Source organism: Taurulus bubalis, assembly GCF_910589615.1.
Source record: "Taurulus bubalis genome assembly, chromosome: 1".
NCBI lineage: Eukaryota > Metazoa > Chordata > Actinopteri > Perciformes > Cottidae > Taurulus > Taurulus bubalis.
Genome location: NC_136589.1, coordinates 45,493,959 through 45,518,827, shown reverse-complemented (window position 1 = coordinate 45,518,827; position 24,869 = coordinate 45,493,959). Strand labels below are relative to the sequence as shown.

Below are 24,869 nucleotides of genomic sequence, written 5' to 3'. Positions count from 1 at the left end.
TTTGCGTTTCGAAAGGTCTGACGTCATTCAAGACAAAATGGTTTTCATCTTGTTTTCTGAGGTGAAAATCACGAAACGCTTTGCAGATTCTAATCACTTCATTCAGTTCAGTTCAAAGATGTTTTGTAGTTTGTAGATAAGCGGTTGGATTACAGATGCACTTCCGTGTGTATGTCAGTAAGTGAACGCATCATCTTTCAAATGGGCCGATATTCTGTGCGGATTCAGACATTTGCATAATGTATTTATATATTCATAGAGCTGCCAGCCATATTTAGCAATACATTTTGTTAGAATGAATTAGTTCGCGAAAGTTAGTGGCCAGATTTTGAGAGAGTGTGTTGCTTAGACAGATGCAGACAGACTAGATGGCTCTCGTTGGCTTTCTGTGAAAAATGAGGTGGAAATGAATCTGTCATTCACCTCTCCCATTGGAGTTGATAGAACTGGCAATAGCCTCTTAAAGGGGCAGTGTCTCAGTGGACAGTACACGGTCTCTGATGAAACCTTTAATATGCTTTCAATGAAGAAGAAGTAGTGTGAGTCACAGTTGAGCAGACCACGGCTCTCAGGTCAACACTGCTAAAAGCTGCTGATACAGTCAGAAACAATAGTGAGTCAGTTGAATTTGAAAATGTGTTAATACATGACAATTATCTACACAGTGTAAGACATGCATGAAGTCATCAATACATAGGAAGAGGCTATAAAATGACTTGTACGCGGGAAATGGCTTTAACTTTGTTGAGGAAACAGATAACGTTTTCATATGTCGGGTAAGATTTAATGAGGCTGTAAATAGGGCTGTGCGGTATACCGGTTTCAGACTTCCATACGGTATGAATTTTTCATATAACATCAAACCGGTGGCCGCTCTTTAGCAGGCAATGTCATTTTCCCCAGCAACCCTCAAGGATGAACGGAATTGACATTTTCTTGTGAAACACACACCATCCTGCTAAGGTCTCACTGGATTCAGTAAGAAGCTCCCATCCAGTCCCCTAAGCAAAGTCTCATGAACCAGTAATTTGATTCTCAAGCACTCTTACCATGTTTTTGTGAGCAACTGTTGGCTGCGGATATGCCCTCCATCTGTACGGCATTTTCTCTTAAGCGTGGCCCGAGGCGTAGGGACGTAATCGTGGAGCAGTTGACGAGGAGCCCGTAAAACATTTTATTAGCCTTTTGTCACACCACACAACACTGAACCTACAATCACTGCCAAGCACAGGGCACATTTTAAAATGGTGTGTGTTAGTGTACAGATTGTCTCAATTATGCATGCGTGTGGGGTGACCAGCAGAGCAGGGGGGGATTTGGATGTTTATATGCATACACATCTGTCTTTGTTTGCATTCATATATGCATGGAAAATGGCTTTATGGTGCATGAACGTACTCTTTGTAGTGGAGGGTTACATTTAATGGCACAAAGGTCAAATTGAGTGGTTGTGTGACACAGTCTGTGTTCTGGGGGATGGCCTCTCAGATGTGGTGCTTTGGAAAACTTTGGCTGAACAATAACCTATTTATAAAGAAAAAAGAGAGTGTAAACAAAGAGTTTCAGGTTCTCCGGGGGAAACATTCAGGTGAGAGTTAGTGCTGGAGGAGGAGGAGAGAAATGAGCTGTGTGTAATATGAACAAAGAGAGAGAGAGACAGTGTTTTCATTCCTCATGCTTCATTGTTGCACTGGCCCCAAACCAAGCTAACCCAGGATTTTCTGGCCGTCAGCAGAAACAAATGTGCTGTTTTTATTGCATCTCTGTTATCAGTGAGGGCGACACCGCACAGTTTGCCCACACCTTAACACAGAGAATCACACACACACACACACACACACACACACCACACACCAACAAGGTGTGGGGGTGGGGGGGTTGCTCTTCAGACAGGACGTCTCACCCAGCTTTCATTGAGGTTGGCCACACACATTTCACACTTGTTCTCATGCATGCACCATATCACACCACAGACCCACACTCACACACACACACACACACACAGACGTACTCTTTGACATGCTGCACACTGGGGCTTTCACAGAGGAGCTCTTGCATATCAAAGCAAGTCAGTGCAGGTTAGCGACACACTGCAACTAGTGCCCTCGGGACAGGAGGCGCTTGCTAGAATATAATGGATGTGAATATTATGTAATAGACACTTGGTTACTGTGTATCCTAATTGAAGGCTTGGATGACGTTGCATGTTACTTACAGTATATGAAGCATTTTAACAGCCTCTACATGTGTGATTTGTGTCGCTTTCCCGCAGCATTCCGTTACAACGACCTGGTGTCCCCTCATTTTCTGGAGGTGATCGCCAACCTGTCCGGCTGCACGGCCCACCGTCGCTTCAACAACTGCTCCGACATTTGTTTCCACCAGAAGTACCGCAGCCACGACGGCACCTGCAACAACCTGCAGCATCCGATGTGGGGCGCCTCCCTCACAGCGTTCGAACGACTCCTGAAGTCGGTCTACGACAACGGCTTTAACCTGCCGAGAGGGGCCAACGAGCTGCCGCATAACGGCTACAAGCTACCTCTGCCGAGGTTGGTGTCCACCGTCATGATCGGAACGGAGACCATCACTCCCGATGACCGCTACACCCACATGCTGATGCAGTGGGGCCAGTTCCTGGACCACGACTTGGACTCGACAGTGGCGGCCCTCAGCCAATCGCGGTTCTCCGACGGCCAGCTGTGCACTCAGGTCTGTAGCAATGACCCGCCGTGCTTCCCCATCCACTTCCCGCCCAATGACCAGCGGCAGCTGCGGAGCGGCGCCCGCTGCATGTTCTTTGTCCGGTCCAGCCCCGTGTGCGGCAGCGGGATGACCTCTCTTCTCATGAACAGCGTGTACCCAAGAGAGCAGATCAACCAGCTGACCTCTTACATCGACGCTTCCAACGTCTACGGCAACTCACGCCATGAATCTGAGGAAATTCGAGATTTGGCCAGCCAAAGGGGTCTGCTCCGGCAGGGTATAATCCAGCGGACAGGGAAGCCTCTCCTGCCCTTTGCTGCTGGACCTCCCACTGAGTGTATGAGGGATGAAAACGAGAGTCCAATTCCATGTTTCTTAGCTGGAGATCACCGTGCCAATGAGCAGCTGGGTCTGACCGCCATGCACACGGTGTGGTTCAGGGAACACAACCGCATAGCTACGGAGCTACTCAGACTCAACCCCCACTGGGACGGGGACACCATCTACCACGAGGCCAGGAAGATAGTGGGGGCCCAGATGCAGCACATCACCTACAGGCACTGGTTGCCAAAGGTAACAGCTGTCATCTTAAGTCTAGTGTTTCTCTGTTTTGATTCTCATTCTCTTTTAGTTGGTAGTGAAGTCGCAATGATGAAGAAGAAAGACTGTTGTGTTCCCTCTCCTAGATCCTGGGTGAGGCAGGCATGAAGTGGATGGGGCCGTACACCGGTTACAACCCCAATATCAACACCGGCATCCTCAGCTCTTTCGCCACTGCTGCGTTCCGCTTCGGGCACACCCTCATCAATCCGATACTCTACAGGTTAGACGAGGACTTCCAGCCCATCCCCCAGGGACACATCTCGCTGCACCGGGCCTTCTTCTCCCCGTTCCGCATCGTGAACGAGGGCGGCATCGACCCGCTGCTTCGCGGGCTCTTTGGCGTCGCTGGCAAAATGCGAGTTTCCACACAGATGCTGAATACGGAGCTGACGGAGAGGCTGTTCTCCATGGTCCACGCTGTGGCTCTGGACCTGGCTGCCATGAATATACAGAGAGGAAGGGACCACGGTATACCTCCGTACAATGACTACAGGGTCTTCTGCAATCTGACCTCGGCTCAGACCTTTGATGACCTGAGGAACGAAATTAAGAATCCTAACGTCAGAGAGAACCTGAAGAGGTAATTATAGTCAAGATGATGATTGTTATTGTTTTGATGTATTCTATTTTTTGCTTTAGACCAGCATGCAATACATGCAACTGGGTTATCTGTAGGCTAGTCATTCATGCCTGTGAACAGCTTAGAGATAGCTTAGTCATTTTGAAACAAATCATGGTTTGACTGATATTCACTTTGGGGACTAATATTTCTGGATTGTAATGCATTCACATAGTTTAGTGTCCCTGACTATCGTTCCTGTGTGGCAGGCTGTATGGCACTCCTCTGAACATCGATCTGTTCCCTGCGCTGATGGCTGAAGACCTGGTCCCTGGCAGCAGGGTGGGGCCCACCCTCATGTGTCTGCTGGGCACCCAGTTCAAACGCCTGCAGGATGGAGACAGGTACAGTAGGGTCACTTCAGTTAGTCTGAGGGGATAAAACCTCTGCTGTGACAGTATGTTTTAGGAATCATGTAAAGTGCACCAGGTATTTCTCCATCATGTGAAAGTGTGGTAAAAAAAAACAACCTCCGCTTCCCTTTCTTCTGTCTGCCTGGTGCAGGTTCTGGTATGAAAACCCAGGCGTGTTCTCTCCTGCTCAGCTGACACAGCTGAAGCAGACCTCACTGACGCGGGTGCTGTGCGACAACGGGGACAACATCACACGCGTCCAGCAGGACGTCTTCAAGGTGGCCGAGCTGCCCCACGGCTACGGCAGCTGTGACGACATCCCTCAGATTGACCTGCGCATGTGGCAGGACTGCTGCGAAGGTGACTTCGAAACGTCTTTCATGGCAGTATCGATTTACACAAATTAGCTGCAAACATGAATTACAGGTGCTGTAAGAAGATCTGCAGGCTCGGTTTTACATTTCCAGTGTTGGCGTGAATTATTCTGAAATCATAACCTCTCACATCTTTAAAAGCGTGTGCCTTCCTTCATGATGAAAGTGCACATGGTGTAGCAGCACAGGAAGTTGCCGAGACGTTTCAGCTGACAGTGGTGTAGTATCGGGACTGCTTAGTCAAATTAAAGCCACACAGTATCCTCACCCTTTGGTTCAAAGCAGCCTGGCCTCACATTACCACTTGTTCTATGCTGCAATTGAGAGCAGCCCCTTTGAAAGGGTTCGGGTTATTCTGTCTGTACGGCTCATATCAGATCATGTGTGCTAGTGGCTTGACTGTGTGTGAAACTTGGAGGCAGAGATGAAGAATAAACATAGTTTCAGGCTTCAGCACCTCCATAATGAAAAGGAGATTTGACCGGAGAGAAACGCCGTCTGGGATCATTTCTTCCTTCTGTCAGATGTGGATTTTGTTTTGTTGTGAAATCAGCGTCAAAGTTGGAACACAAAAGCTGTGAAATGTCATTGCTGCTCTGCTGGAGCAACACTTGAGTGAAACACTCATGACAGAAGTTAACCAATACTGTACCTCTCACAGACTGCTCCAGCTACCTGTGCCGGGAAGCGATTGTATTTGGATGTTTAAACATTCCACCCGTGGGTGCTGCCGACGGGGCGAAAAGGAGCTGAATGAAGAGGCACCCTGCTGTGATAATAAACCAGCAATAGGGTTTATACTGCTTGTTTGTGTCATTTATTTGAAGATGGGATCCATTGGGAAACAAATAATTGGCTGAGATTAGAATAGATAATAGGGACTGAAAGCCAAGCGATGATCTTTTAATAATAATTGAGCAAACGTAATGATGAACTTTCCTGAGCCTTGAGATTGGGCTTGCAGGAGCAACATGATCCAAGAATGCTCCAAGAGTCCCGTTTATAAACTACTCCAGTATCTTCTGGGTGGTAAATGGAAAGTACAATGTTTTTTAGTGACATAGTGTGGCCTCCGTGTGTCTGTCGTTTATTCCCAAAATATGTGTGTTGCATTTGAGATGAGTGAATTCTTGTGTGATGTAGACACTTGAGGAAAATGAGTTCAGTACACTCTTGTGACATAAAAAAAGGGCAAGTCTAGTTTTAGGTCTCAACTTCCAAAACAAAATGTGGCAGCTTCATCAATTCGTTGTCTTCGGAGAACAAGCTACAGCGTTCAGGGTTTAAAACAAAACAATGCAAAAGCACCTTAATAAGCAACACATGGTGCCTCTTAATTATTCTCCTTTCATCCCAGATTCTGACCCGGGCGTTCACCTCCCTCGACATATTGTACAAGGAAAGAGCAAAGCTAACAAACAGAGAATCTCCTGGCCGAAAGAAGAGGGAGGGAGGAAGTTAATGCACTTGTGAGAGTGTGTGAGCACGCGACAGGACGTCCTGTTGTGTTTAGATAGTCGTTACCTTTTACAGACTCTGAATCAAAAGGCCCTCTGAGGCAGGGCAGCCTCACCACAGGACCAGGTCCCAGCAGGACCGACCTGGTCCCAGTCATCTATCCTCAGGTGCATTGTGGGCCGTCTCTCGTTGCTCTATGCTGACGCTCAGCGTGCCCCAGGTGTGATCTAGGGCAGGAGCAGGGTTCTGAGACAGTGTGTGGGTCCTTCTTCTCCCTTTGATCTGGGTGCAGTGGTGGCAGCCTGATAGGGAGTCATGGTAATACAATCAGCCTCAAAGTCTCAGATCAGCACTTTGAAGCAGAGAGAAAGTGGCGTCAGCGTTCATGCTTTCCTGTTTTGTGTATGTATGGCCTGCATGGGTGGGTGGATGTGTTTGCATGTTCGTGCAGAGATGGAATACATTAACCTTATTTCCCTGCACAGGTTCCCTTTTGTTATTGATGATGATACTAACTTTATTTGTTTTGAACTTTATCGGTGTAAAAAATCACTTTTCACTGACGTCACAGAGACTCCGTATTTCATAGTCTACGGGTTCAACCATAAAGTTTCCTCTTGTCGTCAGTGATTGTTTGTGCCTCAGTTGGTGAACCCCAGTGTGTTGCGTTGTGCTTATCCCCTCCAGACTGCAGAACCAAGGGTCAGTTCAACGCCCTGTCGTACCACTTCAGAGGACGCAGATCAGCTGAGCACAGCTACAAAGAGGAGGGACTGGCCAACAGCGTCCAGGAAAACAGGTGACACAGTGGGACAAATACAGACAATGTGTGACCGTATGTGACTTTCGTGGAGCTGAAACGCCGACTCGGAGTCTGATGCTTGAAACTGAACGTTTTCTGTGTTGTCACATTAATTCAGCATTGGCGAGATTTACGTCAACGATGAACTTGTACGTTTCAATCAAAGGCGTTTGTACATTTGCCTTTGCAGCCCAGTGAAGGAAGCCGGACAAAGTATTGTAAATGTCACTGTGACCTCCAAAAAAAGCACTGAACCGTCAATCAACGACTTCCAGGACTTTGTCTCCGACATGCAGAAGACAATCACGAGTTTACGAAAGCAGGTGAGTCTCGTCTCTGAACATGCTGCATGCCAGTCTCACACACTTGACAGTCAAACCCCCGCACACTCAGACACGTTTTTCATTGACACTGTTGTGCCAGATATCAATGCTCGCCGAGGTACAATCAGATGCTTGTGTCCTCGTGTCTTGCAGATTAAAAGACTTGAGACTCGTCTGAGCAAGACCGACTGCGTGGACAGCGAGGGACGTGAGCGGACGGATGGAGACCGCTGGAAGCAGGACTCCTGCACCATATGTGAATGCAGAGTATGTCCAACATAGCAGTCAATATGCAGTGCAAATTCCTCACACACACAGTTCTGAATCCACACAGACTGATCAGGTTTTACTATCTCCATGGTTTTCCAAGTCCGCCCGCTTTAAATGCTCCTCCTCCTCCTCCTCCAGCTCCTGGCACCAGTCTCCCCACAGTGTTTGCGTGTGCCGGCCACTTCTCTGCCTTTCATTATTTATCTTTCACACTTTTTCATTGCCAACTGCTGGCAGAGGTGATGGCAGCTCCATCCTGGCTGCCCCTGATTCTTCTTCAGCCCTCTCTTCCCCTCCCACTCCCGTTGTGTTGCCATCTTTCCCCTCTCACAGTGTATTTAGCTCACCGCATGTGATAGCACACCTGCCGCTTTTCTCTTTTTTATGGTTCTCTCGTTCCACTCGGCTTCCCCCGGCTGTCTCTTTCCACCGTCCACGCCTCACTGTAATTGGAGGATTTTTTGTTCTGATTCAATTTGGCAGGGTGAAGCACAAGGAGAAGGATTGTCTGGGAGAGAATCATTATGTTCGACACATCATGCTGTTGCTCTGAAACAAAGCACGTCGTTGTTCTGTTCAGCCATGTCGTCAAGCACTTTATAGTTGTAGGCAGAAGGTTTCTCTTTCTGTTCTGTGCCAAACTAGACAGCGCCAGCTCCCCTCGCATTGAAATCCTTCTGTGTTCACATTATATACATCTATTTTTCTTATTTAGACACATTTTCTGATACTATACAGAAGTTTGATGCATGTTTTTCTGCCTCCCGTATCTTGGTATCTGCCAGATCAGGAACATTCCATCCAGTCTAATCTAATAAGTGAACTGACCTGTCGCCCCTTCTGCTCCCCACCCTCAGGACACCCAGGTGACCTGCTTTGTGGAGTCTTGTCCACCAGCTGAGTGCAAACGGCCCGTCAAGCTAAAAGGCGCCTGCTGCCCAGTGTGCCGTGAACAGGCCGATGTTGAGAAGCCGCCTCGACCGGACGCCCACCACGAATAACCCTCAGGACCCCCCCGACGAACACACTCCAGTGGCTGAAAGTCACACAGTCAGACATCCAGAGAGCGGAGGGGACTCATGAAGGTGTGCCGATCCACAGCCACCAATAGCCTCAATAGACCCAATAGCCTCAGTTGTTATTTTGTTTCATTTTGTATTATTTTCCGTTGATTGGGGGAGGGGGGGGGTGATCTAATTTTTTGGATGGTTGCCCCCACCAGGGACAGCAGCCTGAGGCTCTGTTTGAAATCTGGCCAGCAGCCAGTGATCACTAAATGGATTTATTACTGAACGGATGGATGAATAGGTGGATTGTAAACAAGACAGACGGACACGTCTTCTCCTTGCTCGGAGCCCTCTGAGGCTCCTGAAGTGTAACACACAGCCACTGGGTTTGTCTCCTGCCAGTTACACACGGGGACAATCCCGAAGGGCCACATGCCGTCGACCAGCAGGAAAGGGAAGTAGATTGAAAGGCGGCAGCCCTGTTGTCTCACAAGTTTCTCAGGTTAGAGATGCCGAAAACTGGTGCTATTTCCCCCCCTTTTTTGATTTTAATCACTAAATACAAACCTTTAAGTATTGTCTTTTGTACGGAAAACAACCTATAAACACTCAGTATATGCCTTTTTATGATAAATCACAATTGAGAGGATGGTTTCCTTCAAACTAAAAGACTTTGTATGAATAGATTTACTTCAGCTTTTATTCAAGGTGCTTTTTTTTTTATCATGTTATGAATATGTTTTGTTTTGTTCCCCCTCCCCCCCCCCTACCTTTTTATATAGAAATGATTACATATGAAGATAATGTGAAGCCCTAGGAACATGTTTGTAATGCAAAAGAGATGTCTACTGATCACTGCTCCTCTAGCCATGGACAACTCGTTAGTCGACTTCCTCGTCGTCTCTGCTGGCCTGTCCTGAACTTGAGTGAAGTGGAGCCGCGGAGCACTCCCCATCGCAGGACACTCAAACCAGCTCTTGCACTGTTGTGCTCCTTTCCAAGTTTCATTTTGCTTTCAGAAAGCAGTGAAAGATAATACATTTTTTTTTACCACTGTAATGTCGTGAACTTTGACCCAGTATTTCCCTCGGTTCTCAAAGCCAAATGTATGAGTTAGTTTTTCCCGACAGTGACCTAAATAGCACATGTGAAACTCTGTATGAATGTTGTGATGAGGTCAGGACTTGGTACTGCTAGCTCTACCACAGCAGTATTGTCCCTGTGGCCTGCTCCACGTTGTTTGTTGTGCATGTTTAGTCTTCACACACAACTGAAGGACTGCTTCCTAACTGCTCCTCTCTGCCGTGCATTCCTTTGTCCAGCATCCACTTTGCCTTCTCCCTCTTCTACGTCTTTTTGTTTCCCCCCCTCATGTGTGTTCAGCGTTTGGATATTTCCCCCTGCGGTGTTGATATAGGTGAGGAATGCTCGTCTTTGCTCATGTTTCTTTGCCATGTTGAAGTTTTTGTATTTTTTTTCCTCGCCCCGGGGTGACGTCATTTGGCAGAGCATGTGTGGAGCGCAGGCCTCTCCGGCGCTCTGACCCTCATTCCGCTGTAATGGGAGCCATATGAGAGGGTAAGCCAGGGGTGATGTTGGGGGAGGGCCGCTCGTGATTGGGGTACAGTGTCAATCAAAACAAGTCTCCGGCCTTGCCATTGTGAGCTTTAGTCCGCTGACCCCGCCCCTGTCAGCCGGTCCTGAACATGTACTGTACTTGGACCACCCATTGTTCCCGATGCACACGAGTCACGTCTTTGTGTTCCTGTTTGGCTCCTCGTTTTGGGGAAGAGGCTGCAGGTTCCTTTCAATTGTTTTCTTTAAGCGCTGACGTCCTGAGCGAGCATCTGTCACCCAACAGAAATAATGCTCTCCGGAATGTTCCGTCCGGGATTCCAGATGGATTCCTGGTAAATTGGTATGATATTGAATGTTTAAATATACTGGACAGGTTTGTACAGCAAACTGTGTGTTTACAGCCGTTTAAACATATTTTTCTTCTCTCCATTACTTCCTGATTGTGGCTCTTCCAACAATACCTACATGTACACATCTTATTCATGTGCACCAAAGTGTGTACGTTTGAGTGGATTTAGTATTTTGATATATTTTCATAAACGTTGTGTTGTATGAATGAGTTTTCTCTTTTTTTTATTTACAGGCTGAATGCATTTTGGCAAGTGCCCCGAGGTTTACCTGTCAAAGCACTGTGAGCTCTCTAAGTTACCAGTCTTCATATTCATATATCTGTTGAATTAGTTCATTTTTTTTTGTTGTTTTTATTTCCACCACCCCAAAAAAAAACTCCACAAGTGTCAATGCAATGCACTGCTCTGCGAGACTGAACATGCTTTCCCTCCTCGGCCCCTTCTCCAGTGGTCAATGTGGATATAATAGAACCTATCATGACATGTGTATTGTACGTTTGCCAAAGAATGGTTTGCACTGTAATGTACGCCTCTCGACAGTAAGAATAAATAAATAAATAAATATGCCACATTTGGATTATAGTGCTGCATGTTGGTGCCTGTTCTTTTTCAGCTCGCCAGCTGAGATCACTGTGAGAGATGTGACCCGTCATCAGTGTTCAGCGTCTCTGCTCGTCATCAACACGGATGCTTCATGAGCTCAATCGAGCGAACACTTACTTTCTTGGTAGTTTCTGCACTTCCTTGAGAGCCTACAGCGCCTTTTGAGATGTGCATTTGCAAATTTGAGGATGAACTACTTCCTATAACTCTTAATTCTCTTTTAATCGCTGTGCTAGTAAAAAAAAAAAACTCAAATTCTGTGTAATAGGTGGTTAAGAAAGTTCAGGTAAAAGGGTCATTTTGGCTGGTGATATAATTTATTTTCTTGTAATTCTTCGTTGTTGTAATACTCATTTCAGTCACAAGAGAGGCTGCACCAAATACAAACTAAAGGCAATATCAGTAATGTTATGTATGTGCTCTGTGTTTAGAGAGCATGGAGAAATATAAACGCCCCTGGATGAAAACATGAACGTACAAATTGTCCTGGCAAAAGCTTCAAAGCGCCTGACATCAGCAGGTTAGCATGCTGCCGTCAGCTGGTTCAAGTAGAGCTGACTACACCCTCCTTTGTCCTTCCTCTGCTCTTACCCAGGTTTTGGCGCGAGGGCCGTGACTATCTAAAGCCAGTGTGTGCAGACAGAAAGCAGCTGTGAAGTGATATCTGAGAGGGGAGTCATGTTGGAGGCCGGAGAACCGTAACCATGTGGAGTTGGTCACGTGTTGCCTGGCACACAAACTATTTTTTATTTATTTATTTATTGATACCGCTGCTTTGATGAAATTATTCCTTCTTTGGAATGAAATAAATCAGAATGAAACAACATGAATAACAAATTAGCAAGAATCAGTTGCTTTCAGGTAAATACTTGTCTGCTTCCTCCTGTCGCCTTCCCCCCTGTGTCCTCGGCCCCTCCCTTCGTCCTCTTCACTTCCCCCATGTGTCCTCGGCCCCTCCCTTCGTCCTCTTCACTTCCCCCCTGTGTCCTCGGCCCCTCCCTTCGTCCTCTTCACTTCCCCCCTGTGTCCTCGGCCCCTCCCTTCGTCCTCTTCACTTCCCCCATGTGTCCTCGGCTGCTCCCTTCGTCCTCTTCACTTCCCCCATGTGTCCTCGGCCCCTCCCTTCGTCCTCTTCACTTCCCCCATGTGTCCTCGGCCCCTCCCTTCGTCCTCTTCACTTCCCCCATGTGTCCTCGGCTGCTCCCTTCGTCCTCTTCACTTCCCCCCTGTGTCCTCGGCCCCTCCCTTCGTCCTCTTCACTTCCCCCATGTGTCCTCGGCTCCTCCCTTCGTCCTCTTCACTTCCCCCATGTGTCCTCGGCCCCTCCCTTCGTCCTCTTCACTTCCCCCATGTGTCCTCGGCCCCTCCCTTCGTCCCTTTTCACTTCCCCCCTGTGTCCTCGGCCCCTCCCTTCGTCCTCTTCACTTCCCCCATGTGTCCTCGGCTCCTTCCTTCGTCCTCTTCACTTCCCCCATGTGTCCTCGGCCCTTCCCTTCGTCCTCTTCACTTCCCCCATGTGTCCTCGGCTGCTCCCTTCGTCCTCTTCACTTCCCCCATGTGTCCTCGGCCCCTCCCTTCGTCCTCTTCACTTCCCCCATGTGTCCTCGGCCCTTCCCTTCGTCCTCTTCACTTCCCCCATGTGTCCTCGGCCCCTCCCTTCGTCCTCTTCACTTCCCCCATGTGTCCTCGGCCCCTCCCTTCGTCCTCTTCACTTCCCCCTGTGGACTCGGCACTGGCAGCTAGCGGGTCGAGGCTCTGGAAAAAAACAAGAAGAAGAAAAAAAAACACACTGGACCAGGAAATGAGGTTTCCAGTGGCTGCACAGATAAATAAAAAAAGAACCTTCATCTTCCAGCCAGGCAGGAAAAGACACTATCACCCTGACAACAAGGCCCTACCTTCAGCTCTATTGTTGGAGGATACAAACACACAAACACTTCCTCTGCATTGCTCACATATCTGCTGCAGAGCCTCCGCCTCCAGGCTTGTTGTTTGAATGAAACATCTTTACATTGGAGAGAGGTGGACATTCTGATTATTATCCTGTGGGCTGCACCCCTCCCCGACTACACGGCCGACCTCTCGTCCCCCACTCGTCACGTAACCTCCTGGAATTTCATTTAGGCAATTGGCGCTCGGTGTTGCACCTCAGGTGAGGGATTCTTTCCCCTCATCGTTCTCCTTTGCAGAGCGAGGCGGATGAAAGAGAGAGGCGGTGTCCCACTGGGGGGGGGTAGGCTTTGCATCCCGGGACTCAAAGCACTGCAGTGATGGCTTGTCACCGCCAATAGGTGGGAAATGTCATGAGAGGGCTCCCCTGCTGGTGTTTTCAGCACTGACACGCAAGCCCTCTGAGTTGCTGCTGCAGGTGTTTGCACGGCCAGTTGATGTGTTTCAAAAGGGCTTCTTGGAAAGGTGACTGTCAGGGATGCATTCCACGAGCAAACAGCAATATAATCGTTTTACACACGCGCGCACACACACACACACACACACACACACACACACACACAATCTCCCCCAAGGCTTACCCCTGGAAGAGATAATTAACACTCTTCCTGTCTTTTTGCTCATATTTTTGGTTTTCTGGTCACAAGTTAGTGATCACTAACTAAGGGTTCACTCAACCGTTTCCAGCAGTTGTTTTTATCCCAAAAAGTTAACGACACGGTGCACAAAATATATTTTCAAAAGCCATATGCGCATCACTACGATTGACAGCCCCCGCCCCGGTAGATATGTGCATTCAGCTACATCTTCTGCCTTATGGTGTAGTCATTAACAGTATAGCAGTTGATGTGTAATATCCAACTGTGTGTGTGTGTGTGTGTGTGTGTGTGTGTGTGTGTGTGTGTGTGTGTGTGTGTGTGTGTGTGTGTGTGTGTGTGTGTGTGTGTGTGTGTGCAGCTCAGCACCTCCACGCCTGTGTTTCTGCTTTCCTCTTCGGTCCCTGATGTCCTTCTCAGCTTTTGTTGTTTTCAACTCCCAAACGTTTAAGTTACACTAATTCGATTTGCGGCTGGAACTCGCCCCCTAACAGAGTGCCCCCTCCCCCGTATGAAAATACCAAACTCCTTTCCCAGGTCTATTAGCTGTAATTGCTGAAACAGAATGGGACGATTTGCTGGAATATAGACAAAACAGGTCAGGAAGGTAATCTTCTCTGTCATCGAGCACAGATAAGATCATGGTGTGTGTGTTTGTGTGTGTGTTTGTGTGTGTGTGTGTGTGTGTGTGTGTGTGTGTGTGTGTGTGTGTGTGTGTGTGTGTGTGTGTGTGTGCTAGAGAGCTGGGCTGTGAGTAGAGAGGGACATCCAGTTCCTCCAGAGGAGCTGATGCTGATAGAAAAAAGCCGAGCTAATCTCATGTGAGGACCGGCGGAAGGCCTCGCAGGCGGATGTCTGACGGGCAGATGGACGACTCGGTGCGTGACTGGCTGACTGATGGCTGACTGCCTGATTCGCCTGCATTCCTCAGTGGACACCAGCAGGGTACAGTCTGACCCAGCGTGATAATCCCCTCGCTGCCAGGACCCCTAATCAGCAGCCCTCTCGACCTGAAATGGGCTAGTTAGCGGGGGAGGGCAACCTGACACACTGAAGGAAATGTTGTTTCTCTCACACACACACACACACAGTGGTGGATTGGCCATAGGGAGTAAACTCCCGGTGGGCCGTTCAGTAATGGGCCGGCAGTGGCTGACCTTTTTTTTTTTTTTGTATGTAAAGACGCATAAGAGGCCCAGTGGCCCTATGATAGGCCCAGTAGTCCCGCCCACGCATTTTCCAGACCCCCTCGTCCAATCACCTTTAATGATGAGCTAATGACACATCATTAGCAATCTGTGAGCGAGAAGAGAAAGCAAAAATGGAGAAAAAACGAAAAGGCGGTGCAGAAAAACTAAGGGAAAATATTGGAAAACCGCTTCACGGCCCAGATGATTTTTTTTTTTTTTTTTTTTTTTTAAGTGGTCGTGCCGCCCCCCACGTGTCATGAAAAAGTGCCCGGGTCAGCAGGTGAGTGTGCTAGCTAACATGTTGTGGATAAACACTCATTCACTAAATGTTCAGAAACGTTGTCTATGAACTTTACTTGACATAATAGATAGCGTGTGGTGTAAATCTAGTTCTATAGTGTTGGAAAATGATATACTATCCTGATTAATTAACCACTATTTTATGGTGCTGTGGTTTGAGCATGCAGATCTGCTTTTTCACAATTTTTATAATTACAAATCAGGTCACCAGAGTTAAAGTGTTTTAAGTATCAATACACTTTCTTCAAGCCCACTGTCCAATTTGTTCAAATATGCTTTACCTATTTTTTTCTGTCAGTGTTTATGGTTTATTGTCCTTGCTTTTATTTTTTTTTAACACATATTTATGGACATTTTCAGATTAAATTACATCAAATAAGAGACAAGGAGACAATGACCCCATTTCAGTATAGTAGTGTTATTAAGGGCTTGTGTGATTATATGTACAGTACATCAACGGACCGAGTTGGCACAGTATCTGCGTGCGGATTGTGGTGGGTCAGTCTGGACCAAAAAGTCCAGGGCCAAATTTTTGTCCCAGTCCAGGCCTGCACACACACACACCGGCTGCAGCGCCAACAAAATAACTGTCTGTCTGCAAAACATCCATATCATCCAAAATGAAAAGATAAATTCACTTGGCTGGGATTTTTTCTCCCAGAGGTTTTTTCTCCCAAAAAAAAATAGAATTGGATCATTTGGCTACCCAGCAAAATCAAAACATGTACACAAAGATTTGTATTGAATAGAATTGACCTAATATGACATCTCTCCAGCTGTGAGCCAAGCACTGTCAACAGTGGAGGATTGAAAGCAGGCCCCAAAACAAAGTTTCCTCACTGGGATGAGTCACTGTAAACTACACTTGTGTGTTGGCTGTTCTTTTTGTCGAGCTCTGCAGCTGGAGTCCGAGTCATCGTCCTTCCATCGTCTCCTCATTCCTCTAATTGCTGTCTCGCCTTCATTAGAGAAGTGTCTCCCCTCACCCAACTCCACCGTCATCAGCATCTAGGTGGAGTCATTGTAGCAGAAGCCTTTGGAATCCTTTAACCCTATTTAATGATGATTTTTGCCTTTGAAATATTTCTAAATCTCAGGTTTTTGGGTGGTTCAATTGTCACCTCAGTTGGCCAGTTGCGTGTCAACAAGGTTTCAAACGAAATATTTTTTAATTAAATGTGAAGAAAGATCTAGTCAATCCCCTTGGTATAATGACAATATAAGTCAGACTATCGTTGGACAGATCAATTTCTTTGCTGACTTACTGGACTTGACTGGTATTTGTTACCATGCACTTCCTTATCCATGGCCAGGCTGTTGTCTGTTTATTTGACACAGTGGTTACAGCGGAAGCGTAAAAAATAACAATACAATACTGTACGACTCTCCCTGACCGCGCATAGAGCCAGTTGACATTGTGGTTCCCTCCTGCTGGGAAGAAGATGCTGTGGAAATACAAACTAGGGCAGTTTGACTCTGTTCCAGGTTATTGGGCTTTTAGCCTCCTTTCCATTTCCACCACTAGGTGGTTGTTAGGTGCAGCATAACCCCTCAGACCACACTAACGTAGTTCCCGTTCCATTGACTTTCCCTTCAACAGTCCACAGGGGGAGATAACCTCGAGCACTCACTCACACTACAGTATATTTCTCCGTGCTGAACTCTCAAATGTCGACCATACATGCAGCATTTCCAAACAGGCCTCTGCACAACTTGGCAGTGTGTGTGTTGGCCGAGCAGCAAGTGAGTCATAGCTTGGCATAAGTATGTTTATGTTAAAAACATGCTTCTCTGTTTTCCCTCATCAGAACTAAGGTGGTAAGTCTGGACAAATCACACAGTTAGACAAGGGCCTTGTGATCCACAAACAAAGGTGCTCACAATGAGATGAACAAACCCACAGTCTGTTCCCTGTCTGGGCGGAGTTAGTGAGCATGAAGGGCCTACCAGGACAATACACCAGGCTGCTGTAATAACAACCCCCGGGGGAGAGTGAATAACAAGCTAATTACTGAAGTGACTTCATTATCAAATACCAGATGTTTAGATGAACACATTCAAGTGTGGTTTAAAAAAAAAAATATATATACTCTTTTGGAGAAGCCCTCTTCACCCTGCGGCGCCAAAGATGGCACACAGAGTGCAGCCTTGTTAAAGCATGTCCCTAACGCGGGAGACTAAAGAAGCTTATCAGGAATGAGCCCGAGGCCAAATGGTCTCTAAATCATCACAGTAAAATGGTCTTTCACAAGGTTTCTCTGAAGAGAAATGGATGCTCATATATCACCCGGTGCCATAATGCTGCACCAGAGGGGACTGCTTCATATCAGAGACGCTGCTGGTGTATGTGAGCATATTGTCGCGTAGCCCCAAGGTTAGCACCAAAGTGACCTTGTGCAGTGCAGAGCACCCACTTCTAAAGGTATTTCTGTCACGGAGAACTGTAAAGGTGCACAAATCAATGTTTTGATGTTTGATATAAGGATGAATGTCATGTCAAAGGTGACACTCTTATTTACACTATTTCCTTCAGATACCTGAACTTGCCTAACCGGCCGATACCAAGAACTGACCCAAATATTAGTGATGGCGAGATGAAGCTTCCTGAAGCATTGGAGATTTCCATCCAATTGATGGGCCGAAGCTTCATGGAGCTTAATTTGCTCTACTGCGCCACCAAGTGGACAATACACGTAAAACAGGCAGCGTGTGTCTGTCTTTATGATATAATGGTGGGGTCAAAATCAAAACTCAAAACCAATGTGACTGGGGTCAGTGGTTAGAGTATCTGACTTTCAGTCAGAGGATCGGTGTTTCGAGCCTCGGCTCTGCTAGTCCATGTTGATGTGTCCAATTTTTTTAAAGTAAAAATAAGAACTTTTCCACAGTGCTGGGCTTTTTGAGACTATTTCGCCTGCTTTATAAAATACCCTTTCACAGGCACAGATGAAGCTAGGTACAGAGAGGAAGGGGGAAATCCATTGAATCTACCTGGATTACTCGACACGCGCATCGAAGCCTCGACACGAAAGGACACATCACTACCAAATATTATTTTAAAGGAAAAAGTTCACCCCAAAAAAGAAAAAGACAAAAGTTGCTGAGTGTTGTACATATTGACCGTACAGATGCCTGCTTTCTCTCCAATATATTGGCGCTCTTTCCAGAAATCAATGCTAGCTGATGCACGCTAGCTGATGCATGCTAGCTGATGCACGCTAGCTGATGCATGCTAGCTGATGCACGCTAGCTGATGCACGCTAGCTGATGCACGCTAGCTGATGCATGCTAGCTGATGCGCGTGCTGATACGGTCACCCACACTCAGCAAAAACATCTGGATTGACAAATAGCACTACAGGTGAGATGAACTGTTTGTTTGATTTTTATTTTGGGGCAGGCGGTCCCCTTAACAGTTGTATACTACAGCCCTGTATGAATGTGATATGATTATATCATCGTTGCTTGGCTGAGGTTAAACACGAACAAATGCATGCAGAGAAAAGAACGAGACGGAAATCTCTTTTGTTTTCTAGTTTGACAGTCAGTCATAACTGAAAAAATTACTTAAAGAAACAAATCCAGAAATAAATAAATCAGCCACAATTCAGCAAAATAACAGTACAGTAACAGTAACTTGACAAACAAATGAATATAGGAATAAATAACATGTCACTGCTCTCGACATGTCGGCCCTGTCGGCCATGACAGGAGGGCCTACTGCATGTTATTTAGCTGTTATGGCAGACAACAATCTGTTTACTTTAGGCATACAGAGCTATGCTGGTCATCACGTGAGGTCATCACGCTAACTGTGATGAAGTAGAGTATGAAGGCATAACTGAGAGTGAGTAAGATGTCCAGCCAACACTCTGCACACTCCGAGCAGAGCTCTGTCCTTAGTTAAATCCCCCGTGAGGGTGAAGCACTCACTCGGGGCCTTTGAATAGTATCACATTGGAGGAAACTGGAGACGACGCCCAAAGGTGGTCACGCAGCGGTGCGGTGGAAGAAGTACTCAGAGCTTTTACTTACCACAGTATAATAAATACTCTGTTAGAAAGGGAAAATCCTGCATTCAAAATCATATTTCGTAAAAAAAGCATTTAGTGTGATAACATACTTAAAGGACCCAACGTAAAAGTAATGACCTGCTGATATAGAGACATCTCGCACCCAATTCAAGTCAATGGGGCACGCTCACATGCACTAAGAGGTAAACAAAGCACAGAGAAGCTCTAGAGAAGCCAGAACACCCACTGACTGACCTCTTTCTCTGCTCAGGTAGACAGTACTCCTTTACATCTCTACCAAACAGCTGGTTGACGCTATATTAATGGTCTGAATATTGTATTAACCTTAAAGCAGAATGGCCCTGAATAATATAAATCATATCCCTGGATTATGATATGTACGTGCTAATGTGTTAGTATGTTGCAGCTGGTAAAGGCCGGGCTAATATCCTGCCGACAGTGGCGGGCCACCTAGTGTACCGGAGTGTGAGAACCCATCTAGCTGGCTCTCACCATGTATTTAACCGGCTTCTCTACCATAGAGAGAAACAGAGGTGAAATGTGATTGGATGATCTCTGCTTAATTAATAACCCTCTGGAGTCGGGGGTCATTTTCTTAATTTTACATAATTTCTTAAATTCACTTTTTAAAGTCACTTGCATATGATAGATACCCATGTGTTTTACATCTAAAATTGCAGAACAATCTCAGCTCTCTATATAATAAGGCACCATTGTCATAAGGCAAAAATGTAAAGAGAAATATTACTCTAAAGCTGAAAAATGTAATCTAGATTTTGGAAACGATTCATATATCTTGTGAAAACATAACTTTACTTAGGAGGTCGAACTGTTTTGGTGCTTGAAATTAGTTTACCAAAGATCTTAGGTGAAGCAGTGAAATATATGAATAAAAAAAAAATGGTAGAAACATGTATGTAAATGTCTAAAACCAAATGTATTATTATATGGTGAGATGGTGAGCTGTGGCTGGCTTTGTGGCCTGCAGTGGTGATCTGGCAGAGACGGACTGGAGGCTGCTAAAGCCAAGCTGCATGTTGTCCTCTGGACCCTGGCAGCTGCAAATCCTCTGTAAAATACATTACTAATAATTAGTATAAGTTCACTGAAAGAAAGTAACGGGATAGTGACAATATTTGATTACACCCCGTTCAGTCTCATAACCACCCTGTACCCATTTAGCTACTGCACCGCTACTTCCGGTTAGCGCGCAGCTAACCTAACAACACGGTCATTTCAGTCTCACAAACACATAACAGAGATCCAACACTACTATGCGTACTACGTTCACTGAAAGAAATTTAACGGGGATCGTGACAATAACTTTTCATTATTAAAAAAAAAAAAAATATATATATATATATATATATATATATATATATATATATAGCTATAACTTTGTGATTCTGCTGACGGCCCGCCACTGCCTGCCGAGTATAGTCTATAACAATACACAATATTATATTAGTTGATTCTAGATTTTGTTTTAATAACAAGTAACTCATGTTGTCAAATAAATGCAGTGGCTTCCAAATGTAGTTTAGTAGAATAAGTTAGCATAAAATGAAAATACCTCAGAGGTGTACTGAAGTACAGTTCTTGAGTAAATGTACATGATTACAGCTCAACGTTGCTCGTCACGTCACGCTCACAGCTTGCATGACGTCCTGGGACAGCTAAGTGGAACCACTGGTGATGTCACTTCCCTCTGTCCTACACTGGCTTACCACATACTCTGGCACTTCAATACATACAGCATGAAAAGTTGCGCAACGTTACGACATCTGTATGTTGGGGTTTCGCAGTGTCCCGTGAGAGAGGCACTCAGATCATGTGTGGATGGCTTTTGATTGTGTGCGTCCGTCCTCATTTGTTATGACTGCAAACAATCACAAAAGGCTCACGGACGGTCAACTCTCTGAGGACACCTGGTGGCCAGTGAGGTGGCAACGTACTAGGAAATTGAGGCCGATCCCTTGCTATCCCACTGGGGTCCATTCAGATGCACTATCTTGTGTCCAGATGTGTCCACACTCCGCCTGGATCCAGCTGAGTTTAACTGCAGTTCACATCTGGTATTCAAATGCGTCTTAAGCGGGTCTCGAGTGAAATATCAATTTGATTGAGGGATTTACATTGCGTAATGCCATTTCTGGAATTCCATACGGTCGACCTCTGTGACCAGCTGGCTCAACGTTAGCAATCATGCCACACATATTCACAATGCACAAGGGGCTATAGAGCAGCCACAGCCCAAATATCATCATCAGCTATGAGGAAGGTCTTTATGTCACTAGCTAGGAGAGTGTGGTATGAGGTGTCATGCGCTGCTAGGAAAACAGGAAGGTGAAGCGTTGAGATGTGAACTAAACAGAGGAAGAGCCAACAAGCGACTGCTGAGGAAATACAGCAAAACATCTGGAACACAGAGCAGGTGAAGGATAGTATTTCATCCATGAAGTAAGAAGCAACAACTCAACAAAGCTGACTGAGGACATCCAGTGGACGGAGAGCAAGGATGCTGCTTCCTTTTCCTCATCATCAGGTTTACTTATGAATGAATACTTTATTAATCCCCATGGGGAAATTTGGTGTCGAAGTAGCAGCAATTTACAGACAACAAATAAGATACTACTATCTACTCGCCTCTCTCGGTGTTAGCAATGCCTATAATATGTTGATTTTAATGTTGATTTTATTTCTATAGTTCAAAGTCTCTCTCAGAATCCTTCTCCGGACATATAATAGGTGCTGTGTATAGCAGACGTACAATATGGAGACACTAAATTACAATTTAAGTAAATTAATATATATTTAGTTTACTTTGGGCCTGTGGTCTCGGTGTCTCCTTCCATAAAGGAGCTTAATTCATACTTCAAAGCATTAATAGAGTAACGTCTTTACATATCTAGCTGTGTGTGCCTCAGAGGGCTAGAAATCATCTGTTGTTCCACTTTGACAGCTTCTGCTCACAAATGTGAGAATCTTTTCCCCCTTGACTCTGGAAACTTGTGGCATTTGCCCCTTTTGATGCATATTCTCAACTAACCACAGGAAGTGACCTTCATGGCGACAGGAAGACACATTTTCTGTCTTGCCCCACAAAGAAGACATTCACTGACAGTTTGCAGAAAAGTTGCTTTGAAAAAAGGTCAGCTTTCAGTTAACTGTGTTGTCCATGCTATTTAATGGCACAAAATCTATTTTACAGCACTATTTATGTGATGATTAAAAGTTAAAAGAGTGTAGAGGCTACGAGCCAGTTAAGATGATGAAGAGCTAAATGATCGCCACACGATAGCGTAAGGTTCTTTGATTGCATTTCTGCTAAAGCCTTCCACCTCTTCTCTCCACACAGACCTGCATGTAACGTCTGCTCCAACGTGATTGGTCAATACTGCTCTGACCACGAACAGAAACCAGAGCGCTCCTGATACCCAAATCTTGTCCCAATGCCTACAGATCCTGCACAGGCAAGGGATTGTAATATTAAAATGCTGATTGACTGTCAAAGAAAATGCACTTTTTCAGCAACAGGATTTTATCAGGAAATGTGACAGAAGCAAACAATCAGATATAAACATATGGAAAACTTATTCACAAAATAGGATGCCTATGGTTCTAGAATTTGTAAAGAACTCTTAGGTTCTCATGGTCAACATCAAACACAGGAAGACAAGAAAACAAGATGATGTTATCATACATCAGTGCCTCCAGTTATATTTTTAAAGGTGGAACCAAAAGCAGCCCTTGTTAGTTAGTTTCAGGCACTGAACATCCAAGTCAACCAGTCCAGTGTGTCCCATAGTTTATGTTGCTGTGTCGTAACAAACAGCTATGTGGTCGGGTTTCTGCCATAGAGGGTGTTTTGTAAATACAAATTGTGTCTTAGTTCATCTTTTTCATATTAATTACATAGTATGTAACTTATTGCCCGGCTAGAAAAATATACAGCAGTGAAGAAGGGGAATATAGAAACAAAGAAAAGCCTCACAATATCTTCAAAATACATCAATCACAAATATATCTCGGGCCATGTATGTGATGATTTGTTCAAAATCAAGGGGTGAATTTATAATTGTGAGATTTTCTGTAAAAGTAAAGATCAATCAGAGATTCCTTAATTGAAATGAAATGCAAGTGGATCAAAACTTGCTAGCTACCAGATGTAAAGAGAATGATGTCATCAACAGAGAAATGCACTTTTTGGATTCACATATTCTTGAGTCTAAAAAACATTCATACATAGCATGTTGAAATCACTTAAATTATCGAACCAAAAAAATATCAACAATTGTAGTTGACATGTAATTTCATGTGTGAGAGATAATATTAAATCATAATGAAATGTTTTCATGTTTGTCCATCTAAGTGCTTAGATATTGGCATAGGATGTCTCTTTTCAACCTCAACAATCGGCAGATATTATTCTCATGTTAATGCCCTAATAATAAAACCATGGATCAACATTGTACAGATGTTTCTCACAGCAGACATTTTGACCTGCACAGGTTGGCTAAAGCAAAGCAGCTGCTAGTTGGGAAAGACGAGAGGCTGCTCAATCACTGGCGCTGCTCGTGATCGTGGCTGCGGTGTCATGCGCTGAACGATGTGATGTTGTTGGAGCCGTCTGAAGACATGCGGCCCGAGATGCAAAAATCTGACGTTGCGTGTGACGTGCGGGCGGTGTAGATGTACCTCTTGCTGAAGCACCACAAGTCCAACATTATCTGCCGGAAGTGGCTCCTGAACTTCACCCCTATGAAGGCGTAGAGGATGGGATTGAGGCAGCAGTGGAGGTAGGCTATGCTCCTGGAGACGGCCAGCACTTGGAGCTTGACCTTCTCCGCCTCACAACTCCTCTCCCTGAAGAGAGACACGGTGTGGGTCAGCAGAGTGACGTTGTAGGGGAGGTGGCACGCGATGAAGACCACGACCACTGCCATGATCACGCGGACGGCCTTGTGCCTCTGGCTGCTCTGGGCCCTCAGCAAGGTGCACACGATGCTGGCGTAGCAGAACACCATCACCAGCAGAGGCAGCAGGAAGCCGATGGCCATTTGAAGGCTGGGAACCACCACCTTCATCAGCTTGGCTGTTTCTGTATTTGTGAAGGACAGCTGACACATTACGCCGGCGGTCTGACCCCCCAGACTGGTCTCTTCGAAACGCTCGGTGTAGAGGAGTGTGGGCAGAGTCAAAGCCACTGCGAACATCCAAACCGCTGAGCAGATGAGGCGGCTGTAGAGCAGAGCGCGGGAGCGCGCCCCGAAGGAGCTTCTGGCCCGCACGATGGCGACGTAGCGGTCGCTGCTGATGCACGCCAGCAGCAGCATGCCGCTGTAGAGGTTGATGCTGTAGGCGGACCGCAGCATCTTGCAAGCCACGGGGCCCATGAACCAGCTGTGCTGCTCGTTGTAGATGATGAAGGGCAGGGCGACCACGAAGATCAGGTCTGCCACCGCCACGTTGAAGAGGTAGACGTCCGTCATGGTCTTGGCCCTCTTGTAGAAGATGTAGGTGGCGATCACGAGGGCGTTGCCCAGCAGGCCGAAGGCACAGATGATGGAGTGGATGTATGTTTGGGCGATGGCTTCCAGGGGGTCGGGGTCCAGGTTGCAGGGCTCTACATCAGGTGCACTGTAATCATAGTCTGGAGTCGCCGACGTCATGTTTTGCATCTGGATGAGAAAAGATGAGCAGTTACACCCAAACGGACAATAATTAGGGGGGTACAACCAAACGTGTTGTCAC

General features: G+C 46.1%; 2 protein-coding genes across 2 annotated transcripts in view; one reads left to right on the top strand and one right to left on the bottom strand.

Annotated features, from left to right (window-relative positions):
- Positions 1-11,007, top strand: part of pxdn (peroxidasin) — a gene marked incomplete at its 5' end in the record, with an annotated part of 42,889 nt that extends 31,882 nt beyond the window's left edge. The window contains 8 exons of the mRNA XM_079229661.1: positions 2,273-3,279; positions 3,393-3,889; positions 4,138-4,272; positions 4,433-4,641; positions 6,801-6,912; positions 7,106-7,238; positions 7,392-7,505; positions 8,366-11,007. Coding sequence (XP_079085787.1) covers positions 2,273-3,279; positions 3,393-3,889; positions 4,138-4,272; positions 4,433-4,641; positions 6,801-6,912; positions 7,106-7,238; positions 7,392-7,505; positions 8,366-8,509 — 2,351 coding nt within the window. The 3' untranslated portion in view covers positions 8,510-11,007. The remainder of the gene's footprint in view (positions 1-2,272; positions 3,280-3,392; positions 3,890-4,137; positions 4,273-4,432; positions 4,642-6,800; positions 6,913-7,105; positions 7,239-7,391; positions 7,506-8,365) is intronic.
- Positions 11,008-23,710: 12,703 nt separating this feature from the next.
- ccr6b (chemokine (C-C motif) receptor 6b) lies at positions 23,711-24,787 on the bottom strand (the record flags this gene model as incomplete). The annotated part of the gene is made up of 1 exon (XM_079214234.1): positions 23,711-24,787. One exon carries the CDS (start codon positions 24,785-24,787, stop codon positions 23,711-23,713), a length of 1,077 nt encoding a protein of 358 aa, XP_079070360.1.
- Between the last annotated feature and the right edge of the window lie 82 nt (positions 24,788-24,869).